Genomic DNA, 15,949 nt, shown 5'->3' with positions numbered 1-15,949 from the left:
AGGGAACATGAATGTCTGTTCAAAGTTCATCCACATTTCACATTTTCTTGTGGCTAAAACGTAAATAACAGACGTCCTGCGGCAAAGCAAATCTACGAAGATGGTTGTTTTAAATGAACTGTGTTTCTTGGTGGGGAAAAAGTTTTCGGGTCATTACTTTAAGTCCCTCATTCAGAATATAAAATGGCTTATTCGAAAAGGACAACAAATAGTTTTAAGCCACACATAAAGTCCCCAAACTGTTTTTCGAAACAAATACAGAATCTTTAGAGAGACGTAAAATTGCTAGGGAGAGAGGATGCCACCCATGATTTCGTGCGGAAATCCAGAGGACAAAAAAAATGCCAGTCAAAGCCTGAAGTTTCTCATTATGCTTTAATAACTTCCACAGTTTGCTGCACAAAAGTCTCTGTAAAGTATTTAATGAAAGAAAGCACAAAGAAAAAAAAACCCTCAGCCCCAGTACACCCTGTTTCATTCTCTTCAAGATGTCTTTCCCCGGCTGCCTCCCTCCTCAGCACGAACATGTGATAGCCATCGAGGACGTCGAGCTGTTTCACTCAGGATGTCTCTGGAAAAGCATGTGGGCGATAATGATGGAGCGCGAGAGCGGGGAGGGGGAGGGAGAGAGAGAAAAGAGAAGAAAAAGAAGGTCCCTGAGGGCTTTTGGGGGCCTGCTAAGCAGCTCAACGGCTGCAAACAGCATCACAGTCCACATGTGCAAACATTTAAGATATCTGCTTGTGTAATGGGGTCAGCGTGGCCCCTCTCTGGGTGCACAGAGCACCGGCGCTCACTTCCCAGTGTAGTTTACAGGAACGGGTGGCTTGTCCCACACCAGAGCTGCGGTCTCATGTCCAAAGATGGGCAGGATTTTGACATTTTCCTCCTTATGACTTAGGTTTTGTTGTAGATCTACTGTGTGATCCTTGTGCAAGAAGCCATCGTTGTGGGCCTGAATTACCTGATTAACCCACACCGAGCAGAGAGGCTGCTGCAGCACAGTTCTCAAGAAAGCAGATAATTGTTTCTGCATACTTCATTAAGGATTGTCTGCGTTCAAACCCTGCACCTGATAAACTATGTGAGCCTGCTGAGAAATACACCTCTCTACTCCCACCCTGTGGAAAAGGTTTAAGCAGGTAAATGTTTGAGCAAACACCTTTGTAGAAGTAACACCAGGTCAGAGAAGCACTTAAGTACAAGTAAAGTCCTGACCTGTACTGATGGTGTTAAATCACCGATGCATTAAGGTGTCATGGTAATATATCAGGACCAAATGTAAAAATTAAATAAAAAAATAAAAACTAATTGTAGATGGAGAAGATCTTTCATCTGAAACATGCTCCTCTACAGGTTAAGAAGATTCTCTAAAACTCTTTAAGTAGTTGAGAGAACAGTCTCACCACAAAGTCTATTCAGCAGCTGTTTGTGGAGCTTTTGATCAGATCACATGATCTTCATCAGCAGGTGGGATTTGCTCAGTTGTCACGGACATTTTAATGTCTGAATTTCAGTCTGAGCATTTTGGCTTAAAAGCTGAGAATCTAAGTTCATTCCTGACTAAGAGTTCAGTAACTTTTCTCATAATGAATCTGCAGAGTCGCCATCAACTACAGCTACAAGATAAATAAGTGCATGGAAGTAAAAAGTACAATATTTCTTTCTGAAATGCAGCAGAGACAATGTGGACATTATCAGCGACAGTACCAGTCCCCAGCACGGTACTTGACTAAATGTCCTCAGTTGCTTCCCAGCTCTGTTGAAGCCGGCGTGGCCTCTGTTCGTGCTCCGATGGGGAGGAAACTTCAAATGGAGCATCAGAGGTAACAGTTCAGGGTTAAGAGGGAAGTGGCGAAGAGTCGAGGGATTAAAATGGAACAGGGCCGGAAGAGTCTGGGTGAGATCTTTATTTCAGGCACGGAAAGAGAGCCTCTTCCTCTGGTGGCGCCAGTCCTCTGCCACTGTTCCATTTCCTCTTCCTCCTTCGGCTCTGAGCAGAGCTCTCCTCCTCCTCCTCCTCCTCTTCCTCCTCTTTGGCCGAGCCTCAGTTCACCTTAGTGCCTCCACCCTCTCCCCCGGTGGGGATGTGCGTCTGTCTACACATCTAATTCAGTTCCAGCTCTTTGAAAAAGACTGAAGTCTTTGAACTGACTAATAGAGACAGAAATTTAATCAGCTACTATTTTGATTATCGGTTATTGATTTCAGGAATTAAATATCAAACACTGGATGGTTCCAGTTCCATGTCTTACACATAATTGTGAATTGAGTAGCTTTGGATTTGAACTGTTGATCAGACAAAAAAAAGACATTTCATGATGTCAAATTGAGCTCAAGGAAAGTGTGATAGGGATTTTTAACTGATTCGTGATGTTTTGTGGCCCAAAGCATTAATCGATTAATCAAGAACATAATTGGCAGATTAATAGATAATGTGATATTGCTGCAGCCCCACAGAAGACAAGTATTTGCATTCACTATTTCCAAAAACCTCTAAAAGTCACAAAACTCAAAATCCACTTCACATTCTTGTTCTTTTTGGCAGATTTCACCAGATTGATGTCAAGATTTCCAGAGAAACACCTGTATTCAAATGAAACCCTGGCTTCATCAAAAAAAAAAAAAAAAAAAAAAACAGAAGCAAACAGGAACAACAGACATTATTTTCTCTGCTGACGACAGTAACAAAGTAGTTTTTCCACATTGCAGAGCTGTGCAGAAATATGCTGCTGCTCCCATTCTTTACTACTGTACAGTGGTGGAGCTCTCAGCCTCTAAGGCCACCAGCATAACATAAATTAAAACAGGGTTGTGCAATGTTTGATGGATAACAGCCAGTCAAACGTGAAGATGAGCAGGAAACTCCGAAAAATGTGCTCCAACATGAAGGCGGTACTCGGAGCGCAGAGCAGATTCAGCAGTGGGCAGTGGGTGAGGTGATTTGGAAATCAGTTCTGTGTAACAGCAGGGTGTGTGATTTTGCAGATGTTTATCAGTGATCTTTTCCTTTTTGTTAATTTGATCCTCTCAGACCACAGATGACTCACACTGTCAGGTTGACTGGCTGCGTGTCAACAGGTGCTACGTGTACAAGCTCGGCATGACATTTTGTCAGAACAACCTCTGACTGACAAGACAATCCTATCTTTCTTAGATCCACTAATGAGCTTTCTCTGGAGCTCTCAGCCGGGTCACATGGTCTTCAGCAGCAGAAAGAGTTTGCTCAAAAATTAACTTTTGACATGAAAAGTCCTGAAGGTGCTGTAGATTAAAAACTCCATCCTCTGATGAAGACCAAGTGATATAGGTGAAATCCCTGGGTTACTCCGGGTTATTCAGCAACTGAGTAAAACCTACTTTGTGTCAAAAAAAAAAAAAAAAAAAATCTCATACAACAATCCTTATAAATCACTTTTCTTTATTTAAATCAGCGTTAGGCAGTTATGCTATGAACAACACAGGAAAATAAAAACAAAAACAGAGGCAAAAAGAAAGACATTAAAACATGAGAGATCCAGTTAACATTAACTGCACTTGGCACTGGATAGACGTTCATGGAAAGCGGAAAAAGAAATTATACACATTTATCATACTCAAAAAAAAGAAGTGCCTCCAGTAATCATCAAGTCGACCGTTGGGAGTGAAAGACTGGAGAATGTAAATGTGGTCTCAACAGCATTTCAACTTCAAAAGAAACAACAACAAAAAAAAAAAAAAATACCGTTTCATTTTCCCAGTTTTCCGGCGCTCTGTGCCCAGATTCAAATCAATCTCATGGCCAGCCTGCCACTGCCTCCGTGCTTGGGTGGATCTGAAGGAACACGACAGGTGAGGTACTATAGCACGGTCACAGTCTCGTATCACTACAACTGCTCGCACCCGTTCATTCAGCTGAAGATTTACACCCAGAGAGGAGGCAGAGGCGAGGCTGTCTGATGAAGGACAAATAATAACGCCGCCCCTCCCCCTCTCCAACGTCCCATCACTGTGTCACCACCCACAAACCCAGAAGTACCGTCACATTACCGATGTCAAGCTCAGGGGCTCTACTTTGCGTATTTGTCCCTTTATAAATCAACCCATCAATTCTTCATAAAAACATGGAGGAACTTCTGTTACCACTATACACTCCATTTACAATGGTAGTAGTGCACAGCAACATAAGAAAAAGTCAATGGAAGAAAAAAAAAAAAGATTTAAAGATATAAATGAGCTCATACATCCAACGAAAAAAGAAAAAGCAGAAATAGTAATCCCTCTCCCAGAAAAGAAAAGTCATGATATCATTTATAAAAACCAACATAAAACTGTGATCAGTTCTCGCTCACCTGGAACAGATGCTGAAAGCGGCCCGTGGCTGTTTGTGGTGGACCCTGATTGTGATATTAAAGACGCTAACTCTGCAGAGATTTATCCCCTCCGGACGTTTAATGAAGGAAGGAAACTAAACTTTCTTAAAGTTTCACCGCGGAGGCTGGTGGCTATACCTGCCCAATTTAATTCACGTCAAACCTATCTGCAGGTAAACAGGCAGCGTTAACAAATCCCACACTGGTTTTAACCTTCTCCACCAGTGCTCAATGAAAATCAGGCTCCAGAATAAACCAGCAGGGCAACATTAACCCTTCTAATCCTACTTAAAGTAAAGGAAGGGGTTTCAGGGGGGGAATCAGGACTTTGCGAGGAACGGTGTGAGCCAATCCCAAACCAGGAGAGAAGAGAGGCAGAGAGGAGAGAGAAGGAGAGCGCGGAGGTGACGGCTCGATTCCCTCTGATGTTTGAGGAGTATCAAGAGCCGAAGGAGAAGAAGAGGGATAAATAGATATATACTCTGCGATGGGGGCGAGGGGGTAAATTGTGTGCATGTGTACGTGTGTGTGTGTGTTTGTGTATTTGTGTGTGTGTGTGTCTGCGTGCCTGCGGTCTGTCCGTTCAGTGCTTTATCTGACGGTGACTCCGAGCTTTTCCAGCACGCGGACTCCCTTCTCCTGGTACTCCTCCCGGGTCAGCCAGAAGTTGTCCTTGTCCTTCATGATGTCGGCGAGCACGGCTCCGCCCAGGAACACCATGTGCTTTCGCCTGGGAGGATCCTCGATCCGGATCTTAAATTTCTACAAGACAAGGGGACAAACGAGACATGTAAGAAGATCCTGTGTAACAAAGAAAAGACCTGTGAGTCAGGCTTTGTTCACAGTGCTGCTCAAAGTGCCCCATTGTTTCAGTTTTCTCAGTTCAGATACAGATCTTAATGTTTTTCTAGTCTTTTCTTTTTTTTTTTTTTTTCACAGCTTCAGTTGGGGCTACATTAACGTTTGATCCAGAGGCATAAACCTCATGTTCAGCAGCTCAGCTCAACCAGTCTAATCTAAACAAATATTGATTAGCGCAGCTTTAAAGTGATCCGTGTTCAGCTTCACCTCATTTTCAGATGCAACTTACTTCAACTTTTTAAGATGGACTAAGTATCAACACGCCAGTTCGAACTTCTCAAACCACTCTTGCCACATAATCCACTTCTCTACTCGGTCTGTACGCTCAGAACGTCCAAACACTCATATTTTCACCAAATAGGGCGAAAGACGCAGCTTCTGTTTGTTGCTCACGTGGCTAGCTGTCTAAACATAGCTGCAGCAACAAACAAACAGCTAAAAGGTGCAAGCTGCAAATCGAGGTGGCGTATTTAGTCATGTTTTGAGTGTCTGGAAGATCGGACGGAGCATAAGGAACAGAAAAAGCGGGAATACGCTGCAGGAATGAATTGAGAAGTTTCAAGTGATGTTTAATGATGCTTTGCTGCTTCTTTTCCACACTGTTAAACCTTGTCAGTGTTTGTAATCCTTTGTAATAAACATGAACTAAAGCTAACCGCAGCGCCTGCTCGCCGTGAAAGACTAAACTACAACTAAACGGCCATATTCCGAGCGTACATGAGCTGGGGATTCAGTGTAAATATGATTCTGGGTCTGCGGGGCGGTTTCTATGAAGACAGATGTCTTGTCACAGATCGTTACTTTTCATGAAAGCTCTGTGAAAAAAACAAAAAAGCACAGCACCATTACAGAATGAGATAAACACTTTGAGAAAAGCGAGGCTGGCTGCAATTGTGGGCAGAAAAGTAAAGCACATAATGACTTGCTATTAAACTTATGAGTCATCTGTAGACCTTTGTTTACAAAACAGTTCTGTGTCTTCGGGACACTGACATGGAAATGTAATGAAGTGATATTTTTCCAAAACAAATATTTATCATTGGGGAGTGAATCTCCAATACGTTGTGATTAAAGGAGCTACGCTCTGATTAAGTTAAATAAATGTCTGTTAGCCTCTGGCACCACCTGGTGGTCATTTATGTACAATGCACCAGACTGAGAAATGACATAACTGTAAACTTTGCTCCTTAACCTTGCAAATGTGTTCAAATAGTAGCTGTACAAATAAAAAGGTTTCTCATTTATTCTGCTGTGGACTCTGCGGTGAAGTGTGCGGGACTTCCTCATTAGGACAAAGGAGACACTGTGAGGTGTCAGCCGCATTTTTCCTCGCTAAACTAACTCAAGTATGTTCCCTGTGGTTCTTCTACCTTTCTGGTACTTTACTGCTCTGTCACATGTGGAAAACCCCACCCAGACCTACTTAAACAAACTCTGAGAATCAGATGGAAATATTAAAATTCACACCAACTGAGTGCGAAACCTGGTGCAGCAAAGCCAGACTCATCTGGATGTACCAGTTAAGTCCCATCAGCTCCTGTAACAACAGCTTTTTTTCTTTTCTTTTTTTAAGATTAGGCTAAATTAACGTGGTAAGACGTGTTCAAAGTCACAGTCATTCTGCAAACCACATCTGAGCAGTTTTAGCTCAGTGTACTTCCGCAATGTGACACAGTCAACAGTATAATTACAGAAGAGGCGTTAACGGTCAGGTTTCTCACCGAAAGCTTGTCCACATCTCCTTTGAGCACACGCTCCAGGTACAGCTGCTTGAGTTCCCTCTCAAGCCGAGACGGCAGACCCGGGTACATGGTGGATCCTCCTGATAACACGATGTGTTTGTAGAACTCAGGCCTGATGACGGGAAGGTAGAAAGAGGGTGAGAGCAAGAAGAGACCCGGAAACACGCAGACAGGAAGAGAAGTGTATTTAAATAAGTATAAGTAGAAGTAATGTTGCTAGTTAAGTCTACAATTGTTGAAGATGTACTTTCATGGCAGGTTTAAGTCCCTCAGTGGTGTGAGGTGAATACTACCAAACGGATCATTCAGCTCCACTAAATATGAATAAATAATAAGGCATTAGGTTTCCAAGCATACTTTTTTGTCGATTTTTCCACTCTTTTACATACCCAAGATAAATTTTCATACTTTCCATAAAGTACTCTGGTGTGCAAGAAATATTTAGCTTGATGGCTAATACTTTCTATTGCTTCAGCGGGAGCTCTGCTGGGCCAACACCATCATTTTGCAAATCTCTTGTGACTTGTTAACATGGTGTATTAATGTGTCAGAGCAGAAACACTAAGTTGCTCTCATTAAAGTATATTCTAGTGTATCTTTATTGACAGCGCCTCACCTGGTGTCTATGTCGGCCGCCTGGATGGTGTTGAAGAGGAGCTCGGCCACTCCGACGCCCTCCACGTTGATGAGGTGGGGCTGGAATAAAGCCTCAGGGGCCTCAAACCGCTCTCCTCCCACCTTGATCACACGACCATCTGGCAGCTGGAGATGTGTGGGAGGGATGAGATGAAAAGAGAAGGAAAAAAAAAAAAGAAAGCATGACACCACTGAAGAGGTAGGATTTAATGTGTGACTCAACAGAGAATGCTAAAGGGTGTAAATCTTGACTGTGAGAATGGAGAAGGATACTCAGTGCTTGAGATGTATGAAAGAAGTCCTAACTTCTCAACATGCCTTTTTAAAGAGAAACGTATGTGTGTTTGCAGCAGTTTGAAAACAAAATGTTCCTAGACTCTGATGATAATGCACGGCATGTTAAAAGCCCAGAGAGTGCAGGGCTCCAAACTGAGTAGAGTGAATGTGTGCGACTATAAAAAGGCTTCATTCAGCTGAGGGTAGTGGGAGGAAGCAGAGCCCAGTCTCAGCCGCAATGTGGCTGCACAGGAAATGATGTAACGTGCAGTTCAGGGCCCTTCGGCCACAGTTACATTGCCCTCCTTGTTTCGGCGCACTCGCGCACACAAAATGATACTTACACATACATGTTCACACGCCTACGCGCACACACTCGCCTACACTAACCCAAACACACACGGTCACAGTGAGCTCTGAGACACAACATGTGCTCGGTAAGGCGTGCAGGAACACAGACTTCAGGTCCTGCGTTTAGATTCTGTGGTTCCCTCTGCAGGGAAAAGGCCCTGGAAAGAAAAGCAAGCCTGGTGGAGGAGCACTGCACCCCCATATGTCTGAGTCCCAGAGAAAACAGTTAGTCAGCAGCACTGCCCCGTCCTAAAGCAGCCAACGGAGCCAGCAACGGGCATGTGGTAGTCTACTTAGCTCAGTGCCGAAACAGATTAAGTTACCGCATTAGTTTTGATTACTTCAAAATACTCCCACTTTTGTAGTAATCAACCCTTTGGGAGGGATTTTTTTTTATACAATGGTGCTATTTTAAGAAGAAATGTGAAACTTGTGTGCATGTGCCGTGCATAAAAAGACCTAATTTTACATTTTAAAAAAAAGTAAACAAAACAGAAATGAGAATCCCTGAGGGCTGGAAATGTGTTGTGTGCCTAAGTTATAACGGCCAACCTGAAAAACAGCTGCTTAACGTATGACCCCCTTTTTTTTAAGCAGCTATTTCACATCAGTAAAACCTTCTTTGTCTTCATATTCAGTCTCACTGTGTCCTGACTGCTTCTCTTGATCTTCTGTCTCTTGATTTAACTAATTTTTTTCTTTATTACTGTTTTATGGCAGCCTTGTTAGACGGACGGCAGCAGGGAAGACGGGGGCGGTGATGTCATTATATTTCCTCCATATTTAATGCCAAACGAGTGAATAATGCACACAATCTCCATGTAAGGGCAGCGACTAACTTTTTAAATCTGGTTTCACACAGGCTACTGTGTCTGCACACCTGGTGAAAGGACAACCACCAACACCAGGTAATATAAAAAGCTGAGCAGCAGTGAACCACGTCTGTGAAGACCACATCCTAAACTTCCTCTGCAGCCTAAGTAGACTTATCAGTATTTCATTGCATGGTTTAAAAACGTGAGTATCTACCGTGTAGGATTCCACCAGCACGGTGGTCTCCAGCGCCAGCTTCTGCTCCTGCTCGATGTTGTAGCCCACGTAGCACAGCTTCTCCTTCATCATGCGCACAGTCTCAAAGTCTGCAGAGTGGTTGAAGGCATAGCCCCTCAACAACAGCAACTGCTCCCAGAGAGAGACAAAGAGGACAGGGAAACAGAAAGGAACAAGAAGCAAGAAGGTGAGGACGCTCAGAAAGTGTTATGCTTTTAAGCTACGTATTGAGATCCCATGATATGTTCATCTGAACAAGAACTAGTAGTAGTGATTTATGATTATTTATGATTTTTACTCGTTATGTAGAATCAATTACCAGAAGAGAAATCCACATTTCGACTGACTTTTAAAAATCAATCCAACAACACTCTGTTCATTATCTGCTCTGTCTGCACCATGATTTTTTTGTTGTGTTCTTTGTTACCCAGTGTCACGCACAGGACTGTCGTGTGAGACTGGATACCTTGATGAGGTAGCGGGTGATGTCCCTGCCTGCAATGTCCAGGCGTCTCGTCAGGTGGGGCAGGCTGAATCCCTCGTACACTGGACAGATGTGTGTCACACCGTCACCTGAGTCCACCACCACGCCAGTCAGAAGACCTAACACACACACACACATGAACGCACACGCTAGAGTTAATAATCCTTGTTTTTACCTGAGGTTTTTCCAGTGTGAGTTCTGGGCTGCTCATTGTTTGCCCTGTTGGCTGGATAAACACACAAAACCTGGAAAGGTAACGCATCTAATGCAACAATTAGCTGCTAATAACTGCTCACTAGTAATAAAGTCAGAGACAAAATGGTTGAGCAGTACACAGACCTCATGCAGGGGCTGTATATTCATAATGCAAGTCTAATTGTGGGTGCACATAGATTCAGAGTTCATCTGATCCTGCTTCAAGCGCCACACAGGTGGAGTTTAACACATCAAAACACTTCAGGCAAAGTCAGGACGTACTGTCTGTTAGGGGGACATTGTGAAGTGATGCTCATGTGACTACTGTCTAGACTTTCTGGCACGAAGAATATCATATCTGGTATCGAAGTAGAAACACAAAACAAATCTTTTAACAACCTATTTGACAAAGGTGTGGTAGTTAAACACCGTCACACAAGAATATTTACACAATTAAAATGAACAGCCTTCTGTTTGGTGGCGTGGGTGGACAACTGAAACAAAAAAGCAAATACTAATAGCCAGGTATCTGGGCGTTGTAACGTCAGGGGTATCAGGGGTGAATCTAATCAGTGAGGAAAAGGTTTTGGTGAAACTGTAGGATTCAACAGAAAAATGCAAATGTGTCATTTCTGTGTCAACTTGCAGCGTTAGCATGTGTCTTCTTACCTTGAGCATACAGCGTCAGAACAGCCTGAATAGCAATGTAGACTCCTGCGAACTGATAGGTCTCAAACATCACCTACAGGAGAGACCAGTAAACATCAGTAAGAATAATCGTTTGTTTGTTAATGAAAACAATTATTATCTAACAATTATTAGCTGTATGGTTCTATTAAGGAGATATTAATCACACACACTAACCACTGCTCAAGAAGCAGCAAGACCCTATAAAGCTGTAGACCTGTAACGGACCTTTAGAACAAATCTAGTGACAGGTAAGAAAGTGGGTGTTAAACAACCAATAACAAACACGTAAATTTCAACGTACCTCAATGATTTTTTCGCGGTTCTTGGTGGGGTTCATGGGGGGCTCGGTCAGCAGGATCTTGCAGTTGCGCGAGTCGATGTTGAGCTTCTCTGGGCCGAAGGTGTAGTCCCACAGGTGCTTCATGTCATCCCAGTTCCTGACGATGCCGTTCTCCATGGGGTAGTTGACCTCCAGCATGGAGCGCAGCTCGCTGGCTTCGTCCCCCACCATCAGGTCCTGGAGTGACACAGATAAATATTTAGAAGTTTGGATCATTCAGTGCCACTTGCTGTGGGGATGAGCGCATGTTTGGGCAACAAAATCAGTAATCTCAACTTGCCCCCCCCTGCTGGTCAGCTAAAGTCAGAGAAACTGATCATCCAGTTTTCACTCGCCTTAACAAGAGTCATCTGTCAGATTAATTCATGTAGCTCTTCACTCAGTTACCCAGCATGCATAACAAGGCATCACTTTCCATGCATCTACACCTGGAAACACTTCCCTCTAGCTACAGTAAACCACTTGTTGTAGCACCATTCAACTAGCTGCATGCAAGGCAGCCTGGCAATGTAAACAATCGCTGGGTTAGAGCTCAGTGTTAGCCACACAGTCAAGCATCTCACGTTCCACTTGGAGACATCAAAAGCCTACTGAAGGCAGCCATTTTATGGGTTCACCCTGTGTGCTTCAGCATTAACAAAGTGCCAGTCACAGGCATCGCCTCCATGTGGTCTCAATAAAAATAAAAACAGAAAAGTAAAAAGAAAAACAGATGTACTTCTGTCTCCAAATTTCAGCTGCCTGCCATGCATCCTTGAGTGTGAACACTTCCTCTGCACTTGTAAAAAGTGAAACGTTTGCAGATCAGTGAAGAAACGTAATCTTAAATGGACATCACTTAAATGAAATATGCAAATTGTTTCATAATGATAAAGAAAACAGATCTGTGATGCATACAGATACAGACCATTTAACACTTGGCACCAAGCTTTCTCACCGCAGTTGACATTTTAAGTTCTTTTTAGCTGAAAACTGTTGTGATTATTTCAGTCCTTAAATAGCAGCAGGACTGGGGGAGTTTGGGGGAGTTGGGGAAGTAGAAGTGGGGGCTGGGGGTGGGGGTGGGGGCTTAGCTGACAGGATGCACCAGCAGATCAGAGGCTCTGAAAATGGAACTGGTCCAAAATCTCTTTTAGCACTCCATCGATAACAGCTGGCCTATGATTCATCACAGCCGTTCCTGCAACACTTTTAGCCTGGAGAAAGGAGCGCATTAATGTAAGGTGCTGTGTATCTGTCTGACTCAGTGCCACTCATTTGGCCAACAGCACTCGAACTCAACACTTAAAATCAGCAAACTAGTTGGAATGTTGAAGAATGGAGTCATTGTGTGAGTTAAAAAAAAAAAAAAAAAACAGATGAAAGAAAACAAATTTAAAAAAAAAAGACACAGGACAAAAAAAATTTCAGTTGAGATCAAAACATGACACAACTGTCCGGAGCAGGCAAGTACAGGAGGCACACACCAACCTGAACTTACCATCTTCTGGGCATTCTACTTCATCGAGGGGGAACAAAACATGGAGGAAGAGGAAGGTAGATACAAAAAAACATGAATAAACAAAAAAAAAACTGGAAAGAACAGAGGAGAGGTAGAGATAGGCTTTGTGCTAAAATAACGGGAAACAGACATTTAAACCTCCACTGCCTAATGAACTGACCTTTATCCAGATTACTGTACTGATTCAAAGTATATGTGTAGGAATGCTCTGAGGATACTCAAAGATCTTATTTATACTTAGAGGACATCTAATACAACATAGAGCATGTATTATAAGACAGATTCAGTCCTTTAACACAAATTTAAGGTGGCTAACTCTTAGCAGAGCTTGCTACAAAATCATAATAGATCTTTTGCAGTGAAATTAAGGCAGCCTGTGTCTTTGAAGTGGTGTTTACATTAGAAACCGACCGTTTTCTGTTATATTTGTCTTTGTCACTGATATCCTGACCATATTCACCCTCGAAAACAAGGATCTCTGGTCAAATGAAACGAGCATTCTGGGAACTTCAAGTGGACAAGCTCGTACCTTGATCTCAATGTTTCCCACTTTGGCCGTCGAGCGAATGATGGGCCTCCCAACCAGCGCGGGGAAGATGTGCTCGGGGAAGTTGGAGCCTGCATAGCCGCACTTGACAAACTAAACAGAGGGGGATAAGAAAAGCACAGAGGAAGTGATTAGGAAATGCATTTAAATTCTGCTGAGATAAACTGTGCAATACAGCAATACACTATTACTGTCATCCCGCTGATAACAGTGGGCCGAACTGGCATTTAGACTGAGATAAAAATGGAACCACCTACAACCTTTGTGTATGTATGTATAAATGAACATCTGAGGTTAGTACCTGCTTTAGCCTCAAGCACAATGGTAGAAAACCTTAAGTGTTTTAAAATCATACATTCATACATTCAAATATCACAGCATCTTTTACTAAATACCACGATATCAACATTGCATAAACATTTTGTTTCAACAGATATATAACTATAGGCATATTTACTGGTGCTGTGTGGACATAAAGAACCAAGAACGTTACACTGCAGCTTAAAGAACTGTATGAAGCTGCACTGAAGAACAAGAAAAGCTAACATCTAAGCCGCACTATAACCAACAACATACACTGAGTGGTTTAGTGTTTGTAGTTGCAGATTAGATTCTGCATTTGTACTATTTATGTCACAACCTCAAACAATCTAAAAGAACTTTCTTTATCACTGCCAGTGTAAATGAGTTCATTCAAAGACACAAACACACCAAGCAGTGTTTTACTAATTGTGGTGAAATTTTAAGATCAGTGCACAAAGCTCACTACAGCCCTGCCCCCACAGAGGAATCTGTGGGAGGCAGGGCTGTAAAATCCAGCTGCTGCTTGATCTTACAGAACTAACTCACCTTTAATGGTGAATTTCAGAGGAGGATTGTGAAATTTACCAGTTAACCAAACCGTGCTATTGTCCTTTGTCTCGTGCTACTGCTACATGTGCTTGCAGATTCACAAAACAAAGTTAAGCTGTCAGATTTTCGAGCAGACAATGATGAGAAACAGCACGTATCAGGACTATGAAAATGTGTTGCTGACATATGTGGCTGCTGTTCAGACGCTCTCACTTCCTCTTGACTTCTCATCTCAACCCTGACACAGGTTCAGTTTTTTTTCTTTTTTTTTCTGGCCTCATACAGTGCTCTTGAAAAAGTCACATCTAAAAAAAAAAACCTTATTAGTCAGTAACATTATGAGCCAACATCCTCTTTAACTGCTGACAAGGTTTAGACAGGAAGTCCCTATGCTCCAACAGAGGCACGGTGATTACCTGTGCAATGACTAATTCTTAAACATAAACACAGACCAGCAAAGTGTTAAGTATGTTACTGTATATGCTGAATGCAGGAAAAACTTCTTATTTAATCTACAAACCACAGCAGCTTAAACATTCCACACATTTACCAGCCTAAGGGACTATAAAAACCAGCTGACTGGGTTGGGACAGAAAAGAAAAAAACAAAAAAAAAGCGGGTCCCTCTTTCAGCTGGTTGCTATTTTCCCCTCTGGTGAGGCCTCTTTTTGTAACATTTCTTATTATCTTATTACAAACCTACCAGTTCCTAAGGTGTTTGTGAACCTGTTAAAAGTCCCAATCTAATCAGTGTGGACATGCAAAAATCAAGCAGATTATAGGGCGAATTCATAAGTGGAAAACATAATCAGTGTAGTCCAGTGGTGGAAGTAGTTTCCAGCTACAGCATACAGAAGACGTGTATTCAAAATCCTACTTAAGTAAACGTGCAACAGTATCCTCAACAAAATGTATTTAAAGCAATAAAGTACTAGTTCTGCAGTAAATTATCTCATGTGATCGATATATTTGTTGTCCAGTGGTTCATAGTGTAGGAATCGGGCCGCTCCAAATCTGCTTTTAGTTTACCTTTGCCTTTCTCTCATCATTGACTGTTTTTTTTTTTTTATGCATAATAATTGATAAGCCTCCTTTTTCCTTTATTTAAATGCAACCACGTGTGAAATTTAGGAATAAAATGTCTCTTTGGTGGAACGGCTATCAAATCACAGACATTTGAAATGTGCAAAACTGTTTTTTTTGTGATGAGTCAAAAGCCTAAAATGCTGGGAACCACTAGTTACTCTCTGCGGTCTTCCTAAGGTCCAAACACACAACAAGCAAAAAAGTTGGGTGGCATTTCCCTCCGTGAAGATGCGGCTGTACAGGAAAGCATAGTTAAAGGTGGTTCCTCAATTCACCTGTCACGGCCTAGCTAAGGCTGCACCTACCTGACGGTGACTATCAGAACAAAAATATCTAGCTGCTGTGCATGGTAATTAAACCAAACGCACAAGAGAAATAATTAATCTGCAAAGTCCGAGTCGTTTGTTAAACAAATCACTAAAATTAGTGACAGAATAAGGCAGAAATTCAGCTGTTAAATGCTAGCAGGCTAGCTAGCTGCTTTAGCTTCAAAACCGCTGGCAGCAAATGAGCTGTTATTTGATTTCGGCGTGTATGCAGCTGTGAGAGTTATACCCAGAGCTGTGTATTCAGCTTTCATCCTGACAATAACACCCGCTATTCGTGCTATTTCCGTGTCGAGTCTGGATGAATGAAAATTAGCTGGCTAACAGGCTGGCTGGCTAGCTACCCACCCAGTTAACGCTAGCTAGCTTGGACGCTGACAGCCCCACTTCCTGTTTCAGCAAATCGTTCGACATAAACGGCACCGTTTAATCAAAGCCACAAAATTGGCAACGCGTTAAGCCAAAGACGTGAACTTACCCCGGTCCCATTGTCACAGACCACTACTTTCCTTCCCTGGCTGTCCATTATGTAAAAGCCCAGTTGCCGCTGAACCTCCCTCAACTTTCTTCGGCAAGCCGGAAGGAAGACACACCAACCCGGCCGAGGAGGAGGAAGGGAAGGGTGCTCATCCGGTGACAGGCACTTCCTCCAAGATAAATG

At 42.7% G+C, this 15,949-nt stretch overlaps 1 protein-coding gene across 1 annotated transcript; it reads right to left on the bottom strand.

Annotated features, from left to right (window-relative positions):
• Positions 1-3,401: 3,401 nt before the first annotated feature.
• LOC121189853 (actin-related protein 2-B) lies at positions 3,402-15,894 on the bottom strand. Its single transcript, XM_041050323.1, has 9 exons — positions 15,767-15,894; positions 13,008-13,118; positions 10,939-11,154; positions 10,617-10,689; positions 9,735-9,871; positions 9,248-9,397; positions 7,572-7,717; positions 6,935-7,067; positions 3,402-5,114 (listed from the first exon to the last, which is right to left on the bottom strand). The coding sequence occupies exons 1-9, from the start codon at positions 15,812-15,814 to the stop codon at positions 4,944-4,946; spliced, it is 1,185 nt and encodes a 394-aa protein (XP_040906257.1). The 5' UTR covers positions 15,815-15,894; the 3' UTR covers positions 3,402-4,943.
• Positions 15,895-15,949: the final 55 nt, after the last annotated feature.

Source organism: Toxotes jaculatrix, chromosome 11 (assembly GCF_017976425.1).
Source record: "Toxotes jaculatrix isolate fToxJac2 chromosome 11, fToxJac2.pri, whole genome shotgun sequence".
NCBI lineage: Eukaryota > Metazoa > Chordata > Actinopteri > Toxotidae > Toxotes > Toxotes jaculatrix.
Note: the sequence above shows the minus strand (reverse complement) of the source record. Positions and strands in the feature narration are given on the sequence as shown.

Bases quoted from the DNA above. Each gene is read 5' to 3' on its own strand.
- LOC121189853 (XM_041050323.1), bottom strand. From the start codon at position 15,814: ATGGACAGCCAGGGAAGGAAAGTAGTGGTCTGTGACAATGGGACCGGG. The intron at 11,155-13,007 runs GTACGAGCTTGT...GTGTCACTCCAG, and splicing joins TGGGAAACATTGAGATCAAG to GACCTGATGGTGGGGGACGA. The intron at 7,718-9,247 runs GTAGATACTCAC...ACACATCTCCAG, and splicing joins TGCTGGTGGAATCCTACACG to CTGCCAGATGGTCGTGTGAT.